The following is a 27,200-nucleotide window of genomic DNA, read 5'->3' as shown; positions in this document are numbered from 1 at the left end:
GCTCTGGAACACTGTCTGCAGCAGTAAACTGAGCCTCCCCTTTCAATGACTTGTAGAGGTGATCCTTTGGAGAGTCAGAGCATCCTTCCACATTCCCTAAGCTATTGTGCACGTAGAAGTACTAGCCAGAATGAAAGCTGTACTCGCTTTCTGGAAGACATCCCCAAACAAGCTGTGTAACAGAGTGAAATGTCTCTCAAATTAGTTTTACACGTGGTCTTCACCAAGGCAATGCCCAAGTAGAAAAAGCTCTGTGGTGAAGACATGCCCTGAAAAGGTCATTTTTCACAGACTGCTTGGCAACCGGAACATGTAGAAAGTAAGAACATATTTCACTAAAAGGCACAATATATTAAGCCACAAGCCTACGACTAACTGTTGCCTTAGCAGCAGGAGGGACTCTGGAGAGCTGCAGGACACGGAGTGAGTCCACACAGATTCCCCAAAATGGGGAGTCCCATGTCTGAACAGGTTGTTCCCTGACATAACATATTCTTCATGCAGTTTCAGGCTCCCATAGCTACTTCTACATACATGTTTCATCCTGTTTTCACTTCTTTCAATGCATTTGCATATTTAACACACCTGTGGAGAACAATTTTATTTTTTTTTTTTTCATTGAGGCAAATGAAATACCTTTTCTCCCACGCTCACTCTCCCTCTTACCCAAAGTCATCTTAATTGGTAAATCTAATGGTATTTTATTTCTATCACTGTTGCAGAAAATTCACTGGTCATATTATTATGCCATGATCAGCAAACTCATCCAGGCACTCCCTCCCTCCTTCCTTTGGTGATCTGTATGCGGTTTAGAACAATAATAGTTCATATTTGCCCATCAGTGCATGCTCTTCCGTTCTGAATCATTTATCATCCTAATCCTCAAGGTCTCCCGGTTATCTCTGCATCACCTCCTCTGTACTCAGTGATGCCTCCGAATTGTGTATCTTCACAAGCATCACAAGTATTCACAGTACATGACTCTGGGTTTTGTGCTACAGGTCATTAAATAAAAACAGTCCCACTACTGATCCGAGAAAGTCCAGACTGAGACTGCTTTTCATCATCTCCTTTAGTCATTTTGCACTAGTCACTCCCTTAACACTATTTGCAATTCTCATACTGACCTACTTCTCCAGTTTGCTTAGTTTCTCATGGGACACCATAACAACACTTCTGAAACGTCTATACAAAAAAACATTTTAAAAATCACATTTCCTAATGTAAAAGAAACAGCTATTTAACCTAATTTTCTATTTACCTTTTGATTATTTGTTTGCTCAAAATTTGCTTCAAACTCTTGCAGCAGATGACTATGCAAATAAAACAGGTTTTTAGGTCTATTTCATTATTCACATAACTTAGCCCACTAGCTGAATGAGGGTTTTGATCACTAGAAGTGTATGGCCAGCACATGGTATGTAGCAAGTAAACACATCAAGATAGAAAACAATGCTTTGTGGGTGACAGCTTTCTAAGCCGTATCATATTAAAAAGGGAGCTACCCGTAAGGCTTGAGTCTAAAAGGTTAACTGCCAGTGTAATTTCTTCTGCTTCCAGGGCCATCTTATATTTGTGTATCTATGGATCACCCCACACCAGCAGCCAGACTTCCCCCATCCCCTTCCTTGTATAAGCACAAACATGCATGTGGTAAACAGGAATAAGCAACTCATTTGATTTAAAATTAATTCTTAGGAGACTTTAACCTGTTTTGTTCCCCAATCAAATTTACATCAGAGAGTAGATTTGTGTGCCAGATGGGAAAGAGGGGAGAGGCACAGATGTTTTCTTTGACAGTGGTGCTGGCTTTAAAACAACTAGAAAACCGGCATGCAGGGTTCTTTGGCACCATGAAAATTAGATATAACAGTGCTACAGAGATTTTGACATAAACAAGGTAATACATGCTTGTAAAGGCCACTGCTGTCTTTCACTTAATTGATGAGGCAGTAAAAAAATACCAGATCATTGTCAGGCAGGGAGGTGTTTTTTCCCTTCTAATGATGTGTAGCCTCCAACTGACCAAAGCATGCATCTCATCCCTCCTGCGGTTAAAGCGCTAAGACCTTCAGAGATCTGCAATATGTGGATGAAGAAAAAGAAGTTGGTCTCTGTTGCCACTGTGCCATGAATAACAAACTGAAATCCCCTTCATGCCCTGCTGGCAGTGAGCAATTTATGAGTCTTCAGTTGAGAAGGAAAGTAGAAAGTAATTCACTGAAAAAATGAGGCTTGGATCCTGGCTACTAAATATAATAGGGTCTTTTTCCATTCTTACTGCTCTCCTTTTGGGGGAAAAAAAAAACCCTAGTGAAACAATGAACAATATAAAGTTGTCCATGTAGTTATTCCCCTTTTTGCAAGGCTGACAAATGATGATGATCACAGACAAATAGCTAGAGGAATAAAATGCTGCTCTGTCTCCTGATGCTGCTTTCCAACACAGTTATGGACCAAGACGGTGATTTAAACTATGATTGCACGATCATATTTAGCTTTAAGTCTATGAAACCCATTCAGTAGGAAAATACTTACTGAAATTATATTGAAGGGTTTTGTGTTATTTTTTTTCCCCATGTGCACTCTAAAATAAAGGACAAGCATTAAGAAAATAACCTTGCTTAGTGGTGCAGACAGAGAAATGTTTCCTCCGAATTTACAACGTATCTGGCAAAGAATGTGAAAAAATGAGTGCTGTACTTGAACACTTGGAATTTGGCCATAACTGTATGTTCTCTATAAAAATCAGTCTGGAAAGAGCACTTGTAAGAAGGCAAGCGCTTTTATGGCCCTAAATCTTTTCTACATTGATTCCTCATGTATATATTGTAACAGGGAATTCATATTCTAAACCTAAGAGAAACCAGATGCCAAAAATTAAAGGTCTGGAACAACAGCTTAAAGTTTCCCAATTTCCTTCTTTCCCAACATATCACAGTATCCGTCACCTTAGTATTTGTGACATGGGACAATACCTATGCCAATGCACCAAACTGAAAAACAGTGAAGCTGTGATGTGTTTATTGCCATAAATGTAGGTTGAGTAGATAACTGATTAAAGAAATAATATTCCAGTATCAGTAGTAAATTCTGCTACTTTGTCAACAAAATTACTTTAAGTCACTTCATAGAAAACCAGTTATAACCAGCTCAGTAAAAGCATCACAAATTGCTGCTTTCACCCCAGCCAGTATCTTCCTGCCAGAAACATAAGTTGGGGGAAAAAAAAGGTGGTCTTTAATTAACATTATATATAAAAACAAACAAACCCTGCACATTTCTATTTCTCTCTATAGGTAGAGTAACAATTCATGTTTCTAGGAGAGATTATTTGGAGCAGCTGGATATTTATTTTATTCATCAGTGCTTCACTAATCCACCAACAGGAATCACGTATCGTTTTTACAAATGCTGATGCAGCAGGCACATTTTGACAAGTGACGGCACCACCAATTTTAGAAATCCAGGCCTTAAAACTCTGTCCTGCAAAGAGCTCAGTGTTTTGCCTGGCAATTTTTCAGCTGTTATCCCTAATAAAAATATCCTAAGTGCTGGAAAACGACTCATGGCATGCATAAACGAGCGTGATTTCTAACCTCCTGTGAAGAGAAGTGATAGAAGTCCTATCCCCACAGGCAACACATCCATGTTAATACTCTTGGGCTGCTACAAAAGGAACCTGTACCAAATATGCCATTAAGCCTGTAAGACCATTAACAGCCAGTCTGCTATGTAACCCTAGAAGACATGCTGTGTTTATAAAAAAAACAACAACCAACCAACCAACCTCATATGTTTAAGTGCAGAGGAGAACATGGTGCTAAGCCACATTATGATGTCAGGTCACAGTTTCACAGCAGCCACTAATGGCAAGAAGTGAACAAGGATTCATTAAGCCCTCCCTCTCACACACACCTTAGCCCATAGCAAGGGTTGCCACTGCTGAAAACCACATGGAATATTAGGTCAAATGCTAAAACACAGCATGCATTAAACCATTCTAGTTTTTCAGGTCACCAAGTAAAAGGACAGCAACGTGACAGACAGCAATGCCGCTTAAAGAAAAAGGCAAATTGCGCTTGCCTTCCATCTTCCTTCCAGCTATAAAATCCTGTGAAACATTCCGCTAAAACAGCATAGTTTAAAAACAAGATTAGCTTCTCCAACTGAGCAAGATTTACCTGATGGAATACAGGCTCTTTCAAGTTTAAGTAAACCTGGAAAGATTTAAAAAAAAAAAGAAAAAAGAAAAAAGATAAATAACTTGCAATAGAGAACTATCATAACATTACTCATCTAAATATTGCCAAGACTTGTTCTGTTAGAACCAAGATGTGAGTGCCTACCCATGCACCATTAAAGTTGATTAAACATTTAAAGCTTCCACTGGCAAAACCTGAGGTTTTAACTGAAGACTTACTTTAAATTAAGAAGCACAAATAGAGACATTAACATTTAGAATCTCCTCATTTAATAGACTTACATACAAAAACGATGCAGAAATTAGACACATTCTCAGTAGGCACTATAAGAAAATTTACTTTGATTTGCTATGATTAGTGTTTTTGACAATGCTTCAATGCCTCATTTTACAGAAAGCTAATAGTTCTTCCTATTGTTAATGCAGTTCATTTAATTTCTGTTTTTGAAGAGAAGGGCACTAGACCTTAGGAATAACATGCCACAAGTGCAAAAAATTGTAGGAGGCACAGAAGAGAACAGACAAGTATTCTGAAGGCAGATGATCTATGATAGTCCTTTTTTAAGAAATAGTTATCAATAAAAATAACAAAGGTGATTTCTCTGTAGGTGACAGCCAGCACAATACTAATTTTATAAATAAAGGTAGCACACTGCACTGAGAAAAGCAATCAAATTAGCCATGACAGTTAAAATTCTTCTAATTTTTTTAACAGCTACATTCCTTTCTTATTCTGGCTGTTTTAAAACACCAGTCAATAACCTGACTGTGTATCGCAGTTCACTTTTTACAGTTGGTTGAACAGGATTATTCTCATTTCTGTAGACGAATTAAAGTAAGGGAAGATGAGGAATGCAGTTTGTCCAAGGTCTCATAACAAGTCAACAGTCACTGTTTCTCCACATTCCTATTCTAGCAACTGGATTACTGATTTTCTTCTTCATCTATTCTATACAGTGGTTTAGATAAAGGTTTCGGGTTTCTCTGGCCAGCACAATTTTCACAACGAAAGAACAATTTGTTCTTCCTGACTGGAAGTGAGAGCAATTCAGTACTGCATGTATAATGTGCTCTCACTGGCAGGAAAACTGTCAATCTACAGGTGAAAATACCGTATTAAAAGAAGTTACTTACTATGCTGACTACGAAGCTGTATGTTATTAACAAGAAAAGCAGTGGATAATTGACTGTGTTCTTGTACTTGAAACATTCATACCTGGAACAGAACATAAAGGAGAACAGTAACATTCATCACTTACCATATAAAGGATGCATTTTTCAAGGTATATTATCACAAAATTTGTGAGAAAATTGATCCAAATAAGTCTTAGGCCCTTCAAGAAACTGTAGCTCCTCCAATAAAGATGTATCCTTTTAATATAGAAATTCACACTTCTACAATAATTGTTTTAAAAAAAATATAGTGTGAAAAAAAACCAATAACCTCATGCATATACAAAAAATAATGCAGTCAGTGGAAAGAGTTTGGGAAGCAGAAATGTTTTCAGAAGGTGCTTAAGGGGTGATAATGGATGGCAAATTAGAAGTGAGTTTAAAATGCAATACAGCTGCCAAAAAACATTACATCTGTGAGCTAAAGGCAGCGTGGGAAAGGGACTGCTTACCAAACAGTGAATTCGAGAGATCTGTTAAAATGCAGATTGTTTATGGCTTCACTACAGTCACAGCGCAGTAAATTTGCTAGATTGGGCACTGGTATAAGTGAAACGTAAAAAAACCCAACAACAACTAATTGCTCCCAGTATGTAAAACAAGTAATTAAAATTACTTCACAATCTCTGCACTACACTTCAGTCACAGTTGTGATGGAATTACACATCCCAGACCAGATCATCAGAAATAAGGTCCAAAAATCCCAACAAAACTTCACTCTGAGAAGCACAAAATCTTTAGGGCTAGAGGAACTTGTCTATGGAACTCCAAGTTACATCCACTTAGTTTATTTGTTTATGATCTTTTGAAAACAGACAGACACTATCATGGATGATTTAACGGAAACAAAGAAAAACCATGCAGGAATATCTGTGGGAAAAAAATTAATTTTAAGACAGCGCAATGTGCTACATTGCAAAACGGTTTGCCACAGTAATTATACAGCTTGAGAGTCAGTAGGACTGAATGACGTATAAGGGAATGTCCTGTGCAAAACCACCCCACCACCTACCCTGAAGAAAACCAAAACGATTATTAAAGGCCTACTAAACTAAGCATTAGCTCATTCTTCAGAACATTTTAATTACTACCAAGCATACATTCACAGAATCTTATTAGAGCTATAAATGCTGTAACAGGCTTCAACATTCTTGAAGAGAATAGAGTAACCATTGCACAAAATAAGAACGATTATTTTTGCAAACAGATTTTTATAGCCACTTCTCATCCTTTTCTCCAATCACATTCAAATCAGACAAAATAAATACAAAGGGAATTTCAAGGAGATAGGGAGCTACAATGCAAATATTTCCACTAACAGAGGCATTATGTTTCTGGTCCTGAGTTAGCACAAATCATGTAAATGTATGAATCACAAACTGACGGTAATTCCACAGATGTGGGTTTAGTCCTACAGCATCCCACCTCCATTGCAAGCTACCAGTAATTGTCACCAAAGACATTATAATATTCAATGACTGAATATTTGATATGTTTAAAAGCAGAAAGATAACCTTTGTCTTTTTGACTGCAACAAGTTGATTTATCATTTGGATTTTCCAAGCAACAGAACAAGTCATGTTAAATCCAGGCCTTGCAGCAACAGGTAAGAAAAAGCCAACTTATGGTATCTTTACAGTCACCAAATGCTACACTGCTCCCAAAATGAAACGGGAAAACATCCTGGCATGGCATTAAGCTGGCATGCATGTTTCAAGACACTCTCCACAAAAATACACACTCTTCATAAAATGAATTTCTTTAATTTTCCAGATGAGTGGAAAGCAGGTTTAACCAGAAATCTAAAATTTGCATTTGGAGTCAGACTACATCACAGAAATACAGCTCCAATAAATTACAATGTTGAGAATTTTGTCAGCATTACTGAAGTTGATGTTATTATGCCTACTGTTTACATACCAAGTAACACTGAGCTCTGGTTGCATACTACATAAAGTCTTTAACAAGAGGTTGTTTTTTTTCTTTTTTTTTTTTTTTTCTCCTAAAGAAACACTGGTAAAACATCTCTAAATTAGCAAAAACTAGCACTAAGGCCAGCCTGGTGCTCTAACGGCCAAGTCATAATGTTGTACTGTTAGCAAAACTGAGATCTCACTGAAATCAGTTGAAGCTTTAGTGTCACCCTCTCTGTACACTAGATTGGGCTTCACAGAATCTACATTTCAGAAGTTAGTATTTCATAAATATTCAGGAAAAAATATTTAACAAATACTTACAGGCAGTAAACAAACACGCAACAACTGTATATCATTGGCAGTTCATCCAACAGCTATAAAAAGCAAAGACATCAAAACATGAAAACTACTTTTAGCTTGTGTAAGTTAATTATGGAGAAATAAGTTTTAAGTCATCTGGATACCCACCTTCTTGACTGTTACTTCAGTACACAGCAGTGCTAAATCGTAGTCTTCTACTGAAAGCTTGCTTCATTAATAAGCTTATTTCTCTGAATCTTTTGACTATTACATTTCATAAAAGTCGGCATGTTCAAAGAATCATGCCATTTTCACTGCTTGTGCCTCTTGAAACATTTAAAAGAATTAGTTGTGTAAAGTCAGATTGAATAAGACTACCCCATTTGTAGCCTGCTCAATACAGCCAGTAGCATCTTCTTACTTCTGTATGAACTTCACAGAGAAACTGAAATAATTTTTTTCTATAACATAAAATCAGAACTTTAGCCCATTAGGAAGTACCTTGTGATGTGCTTGCATGTTTACTTCCTAATTTTGGAAATTTATTATGTTGTTTTAATTCAGAGGCAGGGTTGGTTTTTTTGGTTGGTTGGTTTGTTGTGGGGTTCCTGGTTTGTTTTTTTGTTTTCAAAATTATGGCTGCCACATAATGTTTTATTGTCTTAAATAATTATTATACTTTGGGAGAACACTGATGTGTTACAGCTAAGCCAATTATTTCTCCAGGAACTTGTTACCTTAATGAAGACAGCATTAAAATAGTAATCACAAGAGAGGTAATTTCTCAAAAACAGGTATGTTCAAAATTGCCGTTTATTTATCATTAGAGGGGGAAAAAAATTTAAAAAATCGCAGCATTATTTTCTTCTAAGACTTTTTTCATCAAAGAACATTAACAAATTGCTGCTCCTAAACACAGAGTTATGCTTACCTCCTCTTATAAAAGACTGAAAATCATGAAAACGCAGAAGCATACAAACAGATCAATGAAGATCCACTGCCTCTGATTTCTTGTATGTTAAGCAAAGGTTAATAGTTAGGCATCTTAGAATTGTTAGACCAGGTTTGACTCTTATGAAAAACCAGAACTGAATGCAAACAAGACTTTGATCTTTTCCCATTATCACTCTGAAAGTTCTCGATGGCCACGTCTGTACAGAAATTACCTTGCTACTACTGTTACAGGGTACTTAATGTTCAGAACCATGTTTTTCTGAATAATGAAACACATTAAAAGCAATAGCAGCTTTCACAAACCCTTTTACAAAGCCAGCCTGATTCTACTTGGTTTGGGAGAATGTTTCTAACTGCACAGACAAAAACTTTCTTTTAGATTTCAAATTAGATACTGCCAAAAAAGTTAACTAGTTCTTTACAAAAGGAGAGAGATGTATTATCCCGAGTAGGAAATACTAGTTTTTTGTGGTTTTGGTCATAGAAACATCAGGAAAGTTTCACAATACTGCTAACAGATCTATGGACTAGCTGCTCCTGAAAGGGCAGATCTGTCATCTTCTTCACCCACACTCCTACTGCTTCTCTTCAAGTGAGGCAGTTGTGCTCGTCTGATCCATGGTGAGCCAGATCCAACAGATGATCCAGCACACAACTGACCTTGCAGAAAAAGGTTTAAATCCCTGAATCCATGCATTAGAGGGTCAGGGACCACAATAGGTAGCACAAATAAGTAGCAGAAACAGATGGCAGCGGAAGCTAACAGGCATGTTAGGTGGCACCTTGCCGTCACATCAGGTTATCTTTGCTGTGATGCAGTAGAGAAGAAAAAATGGAAGCAATAACTGAAATCAGCTTTATACTAACAGTTATTATTTATAAGTTCAGTGATATGCTTTATCAAGTCTGATTAATTCATGAAACTCTTCAGGAGTGTGAGTCATTCAAGGCCTCACGAAAGATAATGGCGGGGGGCGGGGGGGGGGGGGCGGGAACAAGTAAGAAATACAATAGAGCAAAGTTTTTCAGATATGGACAGCTAAGTACACTCTTAAGTTTATATGCTGGCAGCATCCCAGGAACATAACGGTAACATCAAAGAGCCTCTTAAAGGATCCTAGTTAGAATTTGCTTGCAGAAGACAATGGCTTCTGTATCCAAAGGAATTAATTGATGCTTCCAGAAATACTGTCAACAGCATGTCTGAACATGTCTGAACAATGAAGAAACATGGATAGAAGTAAACTCAGTGAGCTGATTTTTCTGGTTAAATAAGCATTTTGGATTCTTGAGGAATGCACAATCAAGCAGATTCCCATTAAATGAGAGGTGATTGCTTCAGAAGTATTCTAAATAACTGCTTTCAAGAACAGAAGCTTTCATATTTCTCTTAATTAAGCAATCTGAATTGACAGTTTATGGTATTAACATTGCAGAACAAAGGTTAAAAAAAAATATCTCTTCAAACAGCTATCAATGCTGACTTTAAATCATAACAAGAGATAAATTGAATGAGAAAAGATTATTTGCTGGTTGAAACGTTTCCACTTCGTGAGCTAGCAATCAAGTAATTACGGGCCACTTGCAGATTTCACTTGGCTGCCAAAATACTAAGAGTACTTTCTCTGCCTCACAGGAAGCCTTTTACACCAGTTGGAAAAATGATGCATGACATTCCTGCTCCCCTCTCATCTGCCTCTGCCCAACCCCTTTACTTACCACAGTTCATGAGCCCCTTAGTTGTTCTGATGCAACACCAAAAGTACATGATAAACAGCATTAAAGTGACTTGGATTAAAATGGTCTCTAAAACACACACAGACACACACACCCCAACCAAACAAAAAACCACGTAAGAATGTTTTAAGCCTGAATAATTTTAATAATCCAGGTTTCAGGGCGCCCTTGCTCACCTCTGCATCAGCTTAACAAGGGGGGTCAGTCTCTCCTCCCAAATAACAAGCAATAGGACAAGAGGAAAAGGCCTCAAGTTGTGCCAAGGGAGATTGGATATTAGGAAAAAAATTCTTCACTGAAAGGGTGGCCAACCATTGGAACAGGCTGCCCAGGAAGACAGTGGAGTCACCATCCCTGGGGGTATTTAAAAGATGTGTAGATGTCATGCTTAGGGATGTCGTTTAGTGGTGGACTTGCACTGCTAGGTTAATGGTTGGACTCAATGATCTTAAGGGTCCTTTTCCACCCTAAATGGTTCTACGATAGGAAACACTGGCAGGGTTAGGAACAAGCAGCTGAGGGAAGAGAGATGAAAAGGTGCAAATTCAAGGCAGTTTCACCACTGAAGAGGATACAGGTAAATCACACCTCAGTTTGGGAGGGAATGGTGAAATGGATCTAGAAACCACCTTTTTCATGCCAGGAAAAGCAGCAGATATTCTTACGTGGCGTCAAAATCATGCTCTATGGAAGCTGACAGCACGTGCCAGAGATATAACACAGAACATTCTGAAGGCAAATGTCACTATTGATTGTAATTCAGTTCAAGTTTAAGACACCTAACTATTGGTGTCCACACATCCAGTGTCCCATCACATCATGACCAGTAGAACCCAGGACACAATTAGCTGCCAGGGCGCAGGTCCCTAATGGATCTGAGATGCTCTGCACACACCCAAGACTGGCAGATATGATGGGGGGTGTGGGGTGCATCTGAGAGACCTGAACCCTTTGTGGGATGGCAGCTGGGGGCCAGACAACACACAGGGTCTCAAACGACACTAGACACCTGTATTCAGACAAACATTATTTAAGCTATGACTTAAATTATAAGGACATTAATACAAATTAAGTTATGACAATATTCCATGACTCCATGACTGCCAATGGAGACTAGAGAACGATTCAGCCCAGACAGCTGGCTCTCTAAACTCCACTGACTTAATTGTATTTCCATGGGCTACAATGGCAGCACAGACTTCCAGCACACACTTTTAAATGTAGGTTTCTTAATTCCGAACGGAATCCTACTCCACCTTGACTTTGATTAAAAGATTAATTTTCTTAATCTTCTCAGACCTAAAACAGGACAACAGGACAAGACTCCTTGCGTCCCTTTAGAAAATGAGAAACACCAGGACCAAATCCTTACACCCAGGGATTTATTACAGAATGCCTTGAGAATAAGGCTCAACTATCGCTACTCAGAAGACACTGACTTCAGTATTAATCCTACCAGTATAACTATCTAGATAGAAAACAAAAATGGGAAACATTAAGATGCAAAAAAGCATACATTAAAGAACACTAACTCTAGTCTATACTGCTTGCTATTAAGCAATACGTAGGAACTTTAAAATAACTACTTGAGTGAAAAGGGATTATCATTTCCCAAAGGATAAAGTGTCTTCTACCAACATAAGCAATTGATTTTAGCTCTTACTTTAGATGCAAGTATATATACTTACATATCTATTGATGGAAAATATCTACTGAAACAAGACCTGCAACTACTCTTTGTTGAAAGCAGGAGTCACGTACAATGATATTTAAGGTAGAATAACTCACACTACATGAGTTTCATCTAGTCAGAAAAACAACAATGTGACTATACAGTGAGATACACACATAAAATAATTCACAGCTACTTATCAATGCTCACCTGCATTTCATACTTCAAGGTCATGTGGAAGCACCAAGATCCCAATCCCACAGCTGAAAACAAATCAAAACTATGGTTAGCATAAAAGTCAACATGTAAAACTTTCAGGTGCATTAACTTCAATGCATTAACTCTACCAGGAAGAAAAATTAAAACATCAGCATCCCATTGCAGGGACAAAACCTCAAGTCTTCCACAGCCTTCTACTTTACACTTCTGTCACTAGTGATGCCCTCAAGTTTATACTTCTTGGATGGTGGATGTCCTCTTTCCTTCCTCTCAATACTGTCTCCTATGAACTGGTATAATCTCAAGGAGGATAGGAGCGGAGAGAACCCAGAATGAATGAACATTACAATTCTATTTCTCCTCTTTTTTTAATTTTAATTACATTAAGATTTATCTATCTCAAACCTTCTATAATGCAAAGTGCGATTCAACTGCTAGTACTCCTGAAAGCCTGTGATATTTCTGCTTACTGTCCAGTTTTAGAAGGTAAATTTTACAAGGAGCTTTTAGTCAGCTCTAGAAGTAGGAATTAATTGCTATTAGAACTCAGAACTAGAAATTCAGAGTAAACAAAACCCACACAGTATGGATTCATTTTGTGAAATTGCCATTTCCAAGCCTCTTTCTTGGAAGCTCGTCCCTCTATGCAAAGACTTTCATTTATTTTAAATACTTTATTTTTAAAGTCCAAATTTACTTCTGAAATCAATTTATGAAATATCTACTTTGCCTACACACAGCTTTTTCAGTTAGACAAGGACAATATATCTTGGAAGTTAGATTCGACTGTTGAGAGCAAAGCTGGGGAAGTATTTAATGTATCATTCATTACTTTGAAACGTGATCAGTTAAAAACTCTCATTAAGCACTAGCTCATTTTTATTTTGCAAGAACAAGTACATTAATGTGATGTCTTGTCTTCCTTCAAGAAATTATGTTTTACCTCAGACTGTGGTTTCAGAGAAAACCGAGTAATTTGCACTCAAACCTTCATCACTGGGTAGGGCTGCTGTGCTTTGCTGCAAGAGGCTAACCTTCTCTACATACAAGTTAGATTCCACTGACACACCAACAGACCTCTGTCTAATAAACCGTGCATGTTGTAAATGATTCCCAAGACAGTTGATAGAAATGTCTGGAGATGTTTCTTTAGGTGCTATAAGACCAGAATTGTGATTATTACACATACTCAGTTAAACGAAATACCTAAGCACATAACTGTACTGAAACATAAAGCTGTACTACAGCTAGATTTAAAAACTTATTGCCAAATATGTTAAGGTGATTCATTCTCCGGGAAAATTAAGCACGGCTGTCTACCAGAACATAAACAACAATATGCACTTCTTTAAGTTCTGATTAAATTGGTTTGCTACTGAAAAATCTTTCCAAACAATAAGCAACAACTCTTTTTCACCTTCATTGAGATTTTAATGAGAAATTCTCATAGCCATTTTTCTATGCATACAGAATATATCACAACTACTGTTCATTCTGAAGAAAAAAACCCATTAAGATCATCATTAAAACAGTACCATCCATTATCCTGGCTGTCACAGTCATTTCAGCACCTCCATGATACAAATGCTTACAATTTGTAACAAGTGTAGTTTTCAAATATGGGCAACATCATTGCATAAGAAATTTCAACTGATTTTAAATTAACAAAATATGTAATTGGGGGTTTATTTTTTTGGGGGGTGAGGTTTTTGTGGGGGTTTTTTTGGTTAATGTTACTGGGGTTAATAAATCTCAACAATCAGCTACGAACTCCTCCACTTCCTCCTATATGATCAGAAGTTATTTCTAGATTATTTTTCCTCTCCAGTCTTTGCAGAAATCAAGAATGCTGCAGATATTAGTGTTTCAGGCCATAAATCCTGTGACTACAATTAATTTCCTAAAATAATAAAACCCCTTCATGCTTCTGTGTAATGATCACACTTGGAAGTTTCTTTGATTATGAAATTTTACTATGCATTGGAGAAAGATACTTTTGCTATATTTTGTAGCAATACAATAGTTATCTGAAAAAGAGAAGCTTACAGGGACTCGTCAGGTGGTCTTTCCCAAAATAAAAATCTCTACTGGAAATGGCTGTAATACTGCTTGCTGCAGTCTTGACAGAGCTCATGAGCACTGTCAAGTCTGGTATTTAAGTGCATTCAGCAGATAACCCAGAATGTTATATGACTAGAAATTTTATGACTAGATTATTCATCAGATGACGCTCTCCCTCTCAAGATTGCACAGACATTTCCTCAAACACTATCGTGGTAACTACATACAATAGCAGCATTTTGAAAAGATTGATTAAATGAAGACTAAGGAATGAAACATGATTCTTTACGTATCCCATTTATAGCTGCTTACTGCAGAGGTGTAACTTAAAAACACGTTTTACACTGCAGAGGAATAACTTAAAAATGTTTTACATCTAGACATCAAATGAGCTAAGAACCAAGTTTCTCATTTGGCATATATTCTATCTTAACACAGAACTGCACAAAAAGCTTCATTAATCTGTTTAAACAGAAAGAAGGAGGAAACTGCATTAAGAGATGAACTGAACCACAGCAGCTAAAGCATATGTCATACTCTGCTTCACTAACATCACTATATAACTGGTAAACTTCAGCAGAAGGAAATTAATTCCAATACTGCACTCACTGGGCCAAGAGCTGTGCTAGTGAGAGTAGCTTAATGCAAGGTGGTTAGTGTTCAGTGCTGAAAACACTGTGAAGTAAAAAGAGGAAACACCTATCACATGCCAAGGACTAGAAAATCTTATCTATCAAATCTAGGAAATCTGCTATGCCCGGAGGATGCTACCTTTTTGTCGCACTTAAAAGTCTAACTTCTAAACTTACAAGGGGCTGGATGTATATTTTTGTCTCCAGTAAATAGTGATTTAATACTTAGCTCAAATGTCTTCACAAGTAGCTTCTACCTGCGGTTGTACAGGAATGCAACTATCTTTAGATACCCTTCTCATGACGACTTCAGGATCAAGATGTTTCTAAGGAAGATGTACTTCACAAAAACCATCAGTGCAGTAAGACATTCTACCAGCTTTGTACTTGTCAAAATATGAGTGAGCATGATCACTACAATTACACCAATCAATTTCCCCATAAAGCCATTGACAAACACAGCAGCAGATTTGCTCCTTATTTTGTAAGCAGGGGTTAGTTTTCATTTTAGGTGTTTCCTTTTGCAAAGGAGCTTAACTCACTAAAAGCTGCATATTGGTTGGGAAGTTTTAACATCATCTGAAGCAATACCATTTCCTCTCCAACTACTGTAACTCACTTTTCATAGATACAAATCACTCAGCATTTTTACATCAATGAATCTCTCTAGTTACAGGGGATATATATAAATTATGTATTAAGCATGCAATACACATTAAGTCACAATATGATGAGATCAGAATAGCACTTAAGGAGACTGGAAAAGCAAAGTCAAGTTAGCTACTATATGTAAACAATATTGTCTTTTTTTGCCCTGCAGCAAATACAATGTGCAATCACTGCCAGATGATAAAAAAGTTGTATTAGTGAGGATGTAAAAAGCAATGTATCTGCAAACTTTACTTCATACACAATTATTTCACTATGCTTCAACACCATCAAAGACGTCGATCCATGCTAGAAATAATGTGACATTATACACAAGATGCAGCTCCATATATGAACCATATAAAATCTCTGGATCTGAACCCTACAGGAACACACAAGTTCCCTAAGAATTTTTAAATAGTTGTAGGAAGAATCAGAAGTATCAAATAATCTGTGATAATTCATTTCGACATAAGACTACCCACCAACATCCAAATTTTTTATTATAAGCCTAAAGCCTTTACAGAAAAAGCAGTTTATTAGGACTTCATAGACATGGTTTGGATTTAAACTCTACAGGCACCATATGAAAACATTCTGAAGGAAGAATGCTCTAGATACAAAAACCTTTATTTAGGTATCTACACATGACCTAGGTGTCAAAGCTTCCACTAAAGAGAATGACATTATAAAGAGTAATTCAGCTGGCCAAATATAAGAGGATATTTTAGGATGAGCCAAATGGTTCTCCAGACTTCACTGTCTCCCAGACCTCTCTGCACAGGTAGACACATGTTTAGGTGTTTGAATCTGGAACTGAATTCCACCTATGGTTTCTTACAATGGTAGAACTGAACTAAGGATAAACAACAATAGACATAAACAGTCAAAGAATGAAACAAGATGAAAAAGCAGAATTAAGTGAACAATTTGTATTCAATTATTTTGCTTAGTAATGGTTTCCCTCCACAGCGTAAGAGACAGGAGACACCTTGGTTACTCCAAGGGTACAGCTCTAGAAGTAAATTCCAGCACGGCCGGGACTGCTACCAGGTACTATAATGCAATCCTCTGTGCTAGTTAATTGTTAGAACAGTCTGCAGTGTGAATCTGGCCTGTTACAACTAGCACTTTCCCTGAGTAGCTCCCAGGCACAGCCCAGCAGCCCAAAGAGCCCAGGGCTCGTGCCCAGAAGGGAATTTGTATGCACTCACCTCGTTCTGGAGGGTAAGACAAACAGACATGGGCTGTTCCACACTACCTGGCTTCAGCACTCAGGAATGTTCCTGAGGATATTTGATTTACTAACGCTGATGGCCTAAGCACCTTCTCTACAGCTGTTAGGTAAGAATAAGGGAATTAACTCTGAAGGGCTGCTAACAACTATTTTCAGAGATACAGCATTTCATTGGAAATTAAGTTTAGTGAGTTGCTTACGAGTTCCTGTGTCTAACACAGAAAACTTTTTGCACCCTTTTTTCCTCCATTTTGGCACAGCTGGAATGACTAAGTCTTATTAAACAGACCAAAGAAATGCAAAACAGAACAGTCCTTCCAAATTTCAAGTAAAGCATCTAATGAAGTATATAACTCCATTGACTGCTTTTTCTTATCTTCTTAGAGCCAAAAAAAATTTACACACCTTTAAAAATTATATCGTTACCTTTATTTTTTTTTTTAAATAAAGATCATTCTAGAATACAAACCATAAGGAAATGACAGATGGCAGAACATGATAAAATACCACAGCATCATAAGGAACCATTCAAAAACAACTGCTTATCCTTCGAGGTAGTGACAGCCTGACAATTTGTTCCACCTACTTCATGAGATGCAACATGCTAAAATAATTGCTTAAGATTATTCTTCATAATTTATAGGTTGATTAAATAGTTCTCTAAAGCTTAAAAATCGCATCCAGTTCCTATTGAGTTCACTGATAACACACTCTTTGAGCTGGAAGGCAGCAGAAATAAGGGCTGAGAACAGCGTGCTATATCTCAAAGAACTTGCTGAAAAGTGCAACTCAGTTGGCATCAGTACGAACAAGAACTTATTTGAACAGTTATTTAGAAATCCCCCTTCTTGTCCTGCCAAGTACAAGAATCATAGCATGTATGTGAAATGAACAGACCTTCCCTAATTGAAAATGCATTTGGTTCAAAGAGGAAACAAATATCAACAAAAGAAATTGTGGGGTATAAAGTGAAGCACTGAACATGGCGTGGTAAAACACAAAGGAACTGACAATCAGCTAAACGTCTGGAAGCATCCAAAAGAAACAGCTGATTTGGATCAAAATAACATCTAGAAACAACACTACTTATGTTTTCAAATGCTAACAGATTTAATTTTAATGTCTGCTTTGACAGCTGTCCCTTCCACTCCCATCTTCATAGCAGAATTGTTAAAGAATTTCTACTTTAACAAAACAACCTTTAGACACTACTAACTAGTTAGCTAGTTAGAAGCTCTGCTTTATGGTCTTTAATGATGTGGTTGTAAACTATCTTTAGATACCCTTCTCATGACAACTTCAGGATCACGATGTTTCTAAGGAAGATGTACTTCACAAAAACCATCAGTGCAATAAGACATTCTACCAGCTTTGTACTTTTCAAAATATGAGTGAGCATGATGATGCATGGTGCCTGAAGCAAAATCAGAAGTTTGTGTTAAATTCACTATCCCTTTACAGATTAAGTCTACACTTGTTTGTTACAAATTAAGTAAGTATAGTGAAATCTGTTATTAACTAAGATTATAATAACAGAAAGAATTCTCTCTGGTACCTTCTTACAAAAATAAATTTCTGTACTCTTACTCTATTTCAGTATGCTTCTGATTCAGTCACATGAACAGAAAAAATGCCAATGTTCCTGGCACATTTCAACTGTATTTAAATTTGTTTATCTTCTCATTTGCTGCTTTTATTCTGTAGTAGAACAAATGTTAAGCGATTACTGATTCCAAACCATCCTGTTCCCGTTTTTCACTGAGAAACTACAAAACCTTCTATATTACTTTACATCTTTCAACTGCTGTAAAAGTCCAGTGTTACCAATACTGAAGCAGAAGAGAAACATTTTTGGAATTTAATATTAGGTTCCAACATACAAGATAAAAAATCAAGCCACACAAACATTTATCACTTCAGACAGGAGTCAAAGGCAGCCCTGTCACAGATGAGCAGAGCCCAGACAGAACTCAGGGCTGTCCTCCAGCACTGCTGTCAAATAGGCAGGCTGAGCTCCCCTTCATGAACACCAAGAACAGTACAAAACTGAAGTCCATAGCATTTATCACAATCAAAGACAGATAATTAAAAAAAAAAAACCAAACAAAAAACAACATTAAAGGGTATATGAGAAATCCCCACGCAGGGCAGTTGCAGCGTAGCTGCCTGACGTTCTGGTTAGGTAGTGGTATACTTTGATCATAGTGAAGCGTCACTGACAGAGGTAGTCACAAGTTATGGTGAACACTGAGTCTCAAACAGAGTTTTACCTTCCTTTTTTTTTTTTTTTTTTAGAAAGAATGGCAGTATAGGATACTTAAATTCAAGAACATGCAAAGAGTTAATTTCAGCAAACTCTTCCACACCATTTCTTTCCCTGTCTTTTTTAAAAGTAAACCCTGACCTTCAAGAATTTCTTCTGCCAAACTGTTTTACACTGAGACAAAAATGAATAATTACTCAAAACCATACAAAGTCTACAAGTGGCTATTTGGAAAGTGTTCAGAAAACATCCAAAGCTGTACATTGTTGCTGCTTATCTTCCGCACATATCAGCAAATCCAACATAACTGAAAAACCATGAAGTTGTACCTAGTATATATTGCAGTTTAATTGGCATCAAGAGTATATTTAGCATACGGATATGTGGTTTTCAACAGTATTTCTCTAAATACATAAGTATGCCAAACTTAATAGTAACATTTACAATAAACCGATCTCTTACTACTAAGAAGAATGAGAAAGATAGCCTCCACACTGATAGGAGCTACAGCAAACAGAGGAATCATGTGAAACAGAAGTTCTGTGAAATCTACTTTGAGACCCAACTGCAAATTTGAACCATCTTCAAACATTTTCTCAAAAGGAACATGACTTACCGAATCATAGGATCACAGCATGCTCTGGGCTGGAAGGGACCTTCAAGACCACCCAGTCCCACCCCGCCGCCAGGGCCAGGGCCCCCTCCCCCCAGCCCAGGCTGCTCCCAGCCCCGTCCAGCCTGGCCTTGAGCCCTGCCAGGGATGGGGCACCCACAGCTGCTCTGGGCAGCCTGGGCCAGTGCCTTGCCGCCCTCATGGTAAAGAATTTCTTTCTTATATCTAATTTAAATCTAAATCTGCCCTCTTTCAGTTGAAAACCATTCCCCCTTGTGCTATCACTACAGGCCCTTGTAAAAAGTCCCTCTCCAACTTTCTTGAGGCTCCTTCTAGGCAACTTCTAGTTACACAATTAATGTTTTAAAAGAAGTTGGTTCTATTCTGGATTTTGTTATTTTAGAAAAAAACAGAATGCCCTTAAGGTCACCTATGCATGGATGTCCCATTGTTCTTCCATCCTTGCAAAACTTCCCAGATACAAAGGCAGTTAGGTTGTTGGGCGATATATGCCAAAGAGGAACGGAAAACAAATCAAACTCATGAAGGAATGATTTTCCAGTTCCTTCAAGATCTTTGCTATTTCTTGTATTACTGTTCCATACAAATGCCACAAAAATATTAATAGTGTGAAACTGTTTGGAAGTAGGACACACAAGAAATTTTCTGTAAATCATCATAAAAGGACACAGTAAGCTAACTACTTGGTTTACTAATATTTTCATATTGTTCATTGCACATCTGAGCTCTCTTTATAATGAAAAAGCAAATTAAGTTTTACACATACCTGTAAGACACAAATATGCAGCTAAATACCGTTTTTCAAGGCCATCTTTATAGGTCTGAATCGCACCATAGATTGGAGGTAGAATGAAAATCAGGTTACTCACTGTGTTCCCTGTAGGACAGAAACCAAAAGCAGATATTTTAGAATTGGGTATTATGCACTTTAAATAAATAGAGCTACATTCACTCATTAAAGACAGGTTCAATAGTTTTCCTATGGAAAGTTACACCTTTATGGAAGTTGTCTTCTGGTTTCACCCAAAACACAAAATTAAATTTTAGTACAATTCAGTTAACTACTTGAAGACTAGGAACATTTTAACTCTTTTGTCTTTTTTTCCACTTGTATGGATAGAAATTAAATGATAATTTAACTAAAAAGTTTGACTTAGATGGTGCTTACTTTCTTGGCAGGAGGAGAAAGACATGGTTACCTTGACTGCACAGCTTATGAACTAAAACCCAGTTCCTTAAGGAGATATAAGCCACAAACAGGTCAAGCCTGGTATTTTAAGAGAGCTGTTTGTTTGGGGTTTTTTTCTTTTCTTAAATCTATTCTTGGAACTCTCTCCTTCACACTCCCTTCAGATACTTTAAGGTCACCAAGTGACTCGTTCCCAAGTGAAACCAGTTCAATGTTTACTATCAGTGTGCTAGTCACTGTGTGCACACAGAACACGCCAGACAGGATACTTACCTATCAGATCATAATGTAAGACCAAAGACTGTAAGAGGGTATGGTAAGGAACAGCAAGAAGTCAGAAGCCACTACTGATCGGCATGATAGGCAACTGTCAAAGCTTATCAACAGCTTGAACTTCAGCAAGACACCACTGCTCTCCATCCCTCCTGGGATGCAATACAAAGAAATGACACATGGCAGAGAAAGCAAGAACAAGCCAGGAGCCCAGCTCTCTTATCAGGGCTCATATCGACTCTTCCTGCACTGGGGAAGATGAAGGAACCTTTTTGTTTTCTCTTTCCCAGTCCGATTTAGATGTTTTTTCAAACTGTCCTGGCCTATGCAAAAGTACAACGAAATACTGAGAAGTTTAAGTGAAGCACAAGGAAATGGTACCTTTCTCAGCAGAAGGGATGCAGATTTAGCTTTTTAGCCTAACCACAAATCATAATTTTGAAAATAAAGGTTATGTAATGGGAATAAAATAACATACAATTTGGGAAAAAGAGCGAATTACTAAAAAACGCAGAACATTGCATGCTTTCACATGCCATCAGTTAAACATATATAACATTGAAACTCTAATTTCCAAATATCTCAATGAAAAGAACAATGTATGAGGCTATGGAGAGGGAACCCCCCCTCTATTTCTGGCTTTTTTTATTCAGCAGGAAATCTCAGAAAGAGTTTCACCTTCTAAAACAAGAATGAGCAGGCCACACCTAAATCACTCCCCTAATTCAAGCACCTATCTTTTCAGGAGTCCTACTTCCCAACAACCATTCCAAAGAAAAGTGAAAACTACCAAACTATGATCATGCAACTGCAAATTATTACAGCACCTCTGGATACAAAATTCCATACTTTAGAGGTTTACAGAAATTTCAAATCCAAATAGAAAAAAGGTTATTTGAGACCACATGAAGCAGCAGTGTACCTAGTTTACTTTACCAAGTTAGTTCTTCTAAATTCTCACAAAGTAGATTCAAATCTCAGTTTGAGTCTTCCTGACCAGATAAAATCACATCTGATGTTTATCAGACCTTTAAATCACCTCCTTATCGATTTATCATCACCTCCCGCACAACCATGAATTCACCAAGTTACAAACAAAACAGAGATGTGCCAGAGATCTTACTCTTCTAGTCAGCTCTGCAGTAAGTTCTTCCACGTAAAAGAAGCCCAGCTGAAATCAAAACACCTCTGCAAAGACATACAAGTTATACCAATATAAAAGGCCTTTTTCATGCTTAAATTCTCTGGGGAATCATTAACCTTTTACCATAGTCCCACAGTGCTGCAATGGGCAGGGATTCACTTTCAGTGGAGACCACGTTTGGAAGAAATTCACTAAGACTCAGTATTGTGCAGCAAACTGACCATTACCACGTCCACCCATAAATCATGCAAAGATGTCATCCCGCCTTGAAAAGTAGAGTAAAGGCTATGTAGTCTGGATAAAAAAATCTTCGGCATTCTAAGGCGGTTCTCAACTATGCCCATTTTCAAGACAGGTTATTAGACATTATAGAAACATCACTGCTCAAGGTCACTTTGTTATGAAACCGCCAAAATCCTGGCAAAAATTCAAATATGAAAATGCTGAACAAAAGAAATATCATGATGTTTATCCGCAATGAGGAAGGCACGTGACTTTGGAAGAGAGTGGCAGCAGGATAACAAACTTCAGATGTATGTAAGAATGCAGAAAAGAGATTCTTCTGTAGGAAAGCAAGGTTTCAACAGTTCCTGTAAAGCTATAATTATGTTAAATCATTGAAAATGTATGAGCATTTAATCTAGGACCGTCTTGCTGAGAGAGGAAATACCGTAGACCTAATCTAGCTGTAAATTCCTGCCACTCCTTCTCTGCACTTTTTGATCCACATTATTCAGAACATTTAGAGCACAGATTAGGCAAGCCTATTTGCAAAACATATTCATTGAAAGTTGTGCAAATTTTTCAAAAAGGGAAATGTGGGCAGGGAAACAATGAAGTCCTCTGGCGTGCTGCTAGAAAAATTACTTCTTTCGAGAACAAAAACTACAAGGCTGCTTTCGAATTCAAGGTCACTAGGAGCACATCTTTCAAAAAAGTCTAACTAGTCTTTACAGGATTATCCTCACATAGAATAGCTTATAAATTCATTAAAAGGGTTTTTTCCCAATTCCATCAAAAGATGGCAGTAGGATATGCACGGAGATTAGCAAACAATACCAAGAAAGAAGAAAAAGGTAACAACTACAGACCCATAACTCTAAAGTTAATTAACAAATAAGGAAGTGAAACCAGTTTTGAAGGAAAGCAATATGAAAGTTGAAAATGAGAAAAAAGTTAAACTGTCAAGAAACATAATCTTCTTCAACATATTCTCCTTTTTAAAAATAAAGGAAAAAAAATTCATGCAGCAGACCTCCTTGGGAAGACCAGAGATTGGAGAATTTGTAACTAAGGCAGGAGGCAGAAGGTATGCAAAATATTTAAAGAAGAGATTCTTGATTAATGCCTGTAAGAAATACAGTACATCAGGATTTAGATGCATGCATGTGGATGGACCTGGGCTTAAACTCTGTACAGCATTCTTCTATTTCAGTACTGGATTCCTTGAATACTGGTCCAGGGAGTGACCTATTTTTTCTTTATTGACCCAAGACTGCTTCTCAGCATTTTATCTTCAGCAAGTCTGTCAACAGAAAGGAAGACTAGGTTATCAGAAGAAGAAAGGAAAGAACTTGTGGGCTGAAATGACAGGAACAGGATTAAATATGATGGCCAAGAACACGTCTTTCAATGTGAATATGACTCCTTATTCAAAATGTAGGATTAATCTATCTGAAGAGGCAGAAAAGTGAATAAAGACTGCATGATGACTGATCATAAGACATCACTGTAGGCACCCAACCCCCTAAATTTACTTTCAGTAGAGGCAGGGAAAATACTAATGCCTTCAAGCAAGCCAATAGTAGAATACACCATTCTCTAGTTATTGATAAAAGAAAAAGAGAAAACACATCAGGCACCAAGAAGCATCACTCAGATGGGAGTGACGAATGGGAGCTTATAACATCAGAAGGGACAACAATTGCTTAGGTCACCTAGCCTAACAGAAGAATGGCTGGATGGAATAAAACTGCACTCTGTAAACACATGGATAAATGCCAAGGTTGGAAAGGAGCTACCTGAACTAACGGATAATATGGACAAAAGAATAAATAGATATAAACTAGCCCAAGACAAATGCAGGATATAATGAAGAGGAAAGTTTCCCACTGAAGAGGAAATATTTACAACTGCTCCCCAACAGAAATGGGTAGCATGATGAACCTCCTGCTTTCAGAGGAAAGCTCAACAAGCTCAAAAGCCAGAGTACACGGTGTGGTGGCCCATCACATTAGTAAAACACACTGTCCACAAAGATTATACATGGCACTAGGTAAAGTGCTAAATCAATGCCTAATCACGATAAATACAGATGTGTAACTGGCCTTAAAATTGTTCACAAAAGTCTTTCAAGGCTGTTTTACTCCAAGCCACTGTTTCAAAATACTGCTTTATTCATTTAGAGAATGCTATACGGCAGCAGAACAAAACCAGATTTATGCAAAACAATTTCCACAGGGCTCTGTCTACGGGCAGGACAGCTGTAGGAGTGTTAAATCACATCTGCAACCCTGTTCTATGAAAACAACAGCAAAACCTGACAAGTCTTTTTTATGCTGCATGTACATTCAGAGTTATCTTCAGGTGCTAAAAAAAAATGCATATTATTATAAATGCACAAAGACTGACCACCTCGAAGACACTCAACATAAATCCGAAGAGAAAATGGTATTTGCCAGCAAACACAGGCACAGTATACTGCTTACTGTTATACAGGCAGCTTGGTACAGTTAGAGCATACACAAATTTGTAGGACCATACCTTCATAAAGTCTCAATTTCCCCAAATGTATAGTTAATTCTACATTAGGAAAGTCATTTCTACAATACATTTGGATGAGGAATCAAAAGGATAAAATAAGTTGTATATAAGTTCAGTTGTAACAGAACATGGTCATAAAGATATAATAAGCAGGATGAAAAAACATCAGGAACACAACACCAGGAGTTAGAATATAGGTGATGTTTTCAGTGAGGGAGAAAAAGTGTTATTATAAAAAAAGAAGCAAAATTATCATCTTCAGCTTTTGACAAGATGATCAATGTGATTTACACAGTGTTAAGAGATTTCTTATTCATTCTTCTCGTGTTTGTACACAGAATGACTGCAAGATCTACCAGGTGCACAGATCTTTTCAAAAGTTAAAATTCTCTTTCTCTCTATCAAACAAATAGATTTCTCACTCTGCTGTGATTTCTAAAAGATTCAAAACCAACAGAAACAGATGCTACCCTGAGAGAGAGAAAAAAAAAATTTTGCAGTTAAAAAGGTTGACTATATGTAAGAAGTTTATTTAAAACCAGGACTAAAAACCATAATATTCATTACAAGCCTCCACAGCCTCCCCTTAAGGACAACTGCACCGAACTGTGAAACAGGAGAAAAGAAATTGGCTTCTGTTTTCTAAACCAGATAACCCAGTTGCAATAAAGTCAGAATGTCCCTTTGAATAAAACAAGCAAGAAAACGAGATTTTGAGGCTGAAAACATCCATTGTGTTGTCTGGATGTCGTGGCACTCTGTACAGTCAATTACGGTGCACTTCCTGGATCATGTAGCTTTTTCTTTGTCCATCACTGCATGAAGAAAATAAAAATAATTATAAAAAATAAAGCCTATCAGATGTCATCATGCAGAACTTGAATCATCCTTCTAGCTGCTTTCAGATATAAGGAATTTCGTGTCATGGCTTTTGTTTCTGGAATCATCTCAAACAGCTCTGGTGCAAACTACAGCTCATTATTAGAGTTTACCCAATGTAAAGAAATTGCAAAGCAACGCACTTCAGGCACATTTGAGAACATAACCATCTACCATTAGGAGCCCTCTCTGTTAACGAAAGATGTTTCTCTTGAAAGGATCTCTGGGGATATGAAACCAAAAATGAATACACAGAATAACAGTGAAAGGTGTAAAAAGGATAGTCCTGTGGCCCAGCACCCCAAGGTAAGGAGAAACAATTAAAGACGAAAAGGTGTTTGGAGATTAGACTTGAACTGGAGAAGTAGGTAGCCTCACAGCTTAAAGACTGAGGAGGAATCTAAAGTATTTCCTTATAAGAATAAGAAACTCGTTAAAATCTAATATGAGAGTCCTTGCTAAGATACAAGTACTTCAAAGCTCACCTATCACAGCATTGAAAGTGTGAACAGAGGAATTAATTTGAATTAAATCCAGCAAGTTTCCATACAGTATATGCTATATATTATCAGTCAATAATAACTCAGTCAGAGCCCAGAGGAGGTTTGTATCACTGATGCTTCAAAGTGCAGGCATTTCATGATTTTTTAGAAGACCCAACTGCACAGAATTGGCTGGTTTGGCCACTAACTTCAATCTTGTGCCGTTTTCACTTATGGCTTATCACCAGGAGGGCTGTGTAGCAATTACATTTTCACTTCCACCAGCCATTTTTAATATCTTCTACTTCAAAGTTTACAATAACTGCACTTCAGAGTGTCAGAAAATGAAAACTCCTGTCTCCATTTGATATTTCAGAAGGACCTCAAGGGGAGAAAACAGAGTCATCCCCACAGGAATTTTGCCAATATGTAATTACTAAACTTCCTACTTAGTAATGTGCATGAAGGATCAATATAAACTTCCTGTTACTCAGTGAAACACAACACAGTGTTACTCCAGGCTGGAGCAGAGGAACAATGAAGACTGAAAAACAAAAGAAGTGGGGGTGCTGGGTGTTTAGAGTGTTTATTTTTATGCTACAAAATCAATTTCTTACCTCGTGTAATTCTCCTTTCCAAATACTAAGTAAGCCTTGATTTTGTTTACATGGACATTAACTGAAGTTGCAACTTCAGCAATTCAGCTGCAACTTGTATTAAACACCACATTTCTAAAGACAAAATGGGAAAAACACTGAAGAAAAAAAAAGGTGAAGCAATTACTGAACTGTACAAACTATGTATGAAAGCTTCCTGAAGA

The 27,200-nt window shown here is 37.4% G+C and overlaps 1 protein-coding gene across 2 annotated transcripts in view; it reads right to left on the bottom strand.

The window, feature by feature from the left end:
• ACER3 (alkaline ceramidase 3) overlaps positions 1–27,200 on the bottom strand; it is a 59,503-nt gene that overhangs the window by 18,518 nt on the left and 13,785 nt on the right. For both annotated transcript variants that reach the window (XM_037376571.1, XM_037376572.1), the window contains 5 exons: positions 20,417–20,527; positions 12,167–12,219; positions 7,615–7,667; positions 5,339–5,420; positions 4,185–4,220 (listed from right to left, as the gene is read on the bottom strand). In XM_037376571.1, the coding sequence (XP_037232468.1) occupies positions 4,185–4,220; positions 5,339–5,420; positions 7,615–7,667; positions 12,167–12,219; positions 20,417–20,527 (335 nt within the window). The remainder of the gene's footprint in view (positions 1–4,184; positions 4,221–5,338; positions 5,421–7,614; positions 7,668–12,166; positions 12,220–20,416; positions 20,528–27,200) is intronic.

The sequence above is a fragment of the Falco rusticolus genome, chromosome 2 (genome assembly GCF_015220075.1).
Source record: "Falco rusticolus isolate bFalRus1 chromosome 2, bFalRus1.pri, whole genome shotgun sequence".
NCBI lineage: Eukaryota > Metazoa > Chordata > Aves > Falconiformes > Falconidae > Falco > Falco rusticolus.
The sequence above is the reverse complement of the archived record's forward strand: the minus strand, read 5'-3'. Positions and strand labels throughout refer to the sequence as shown.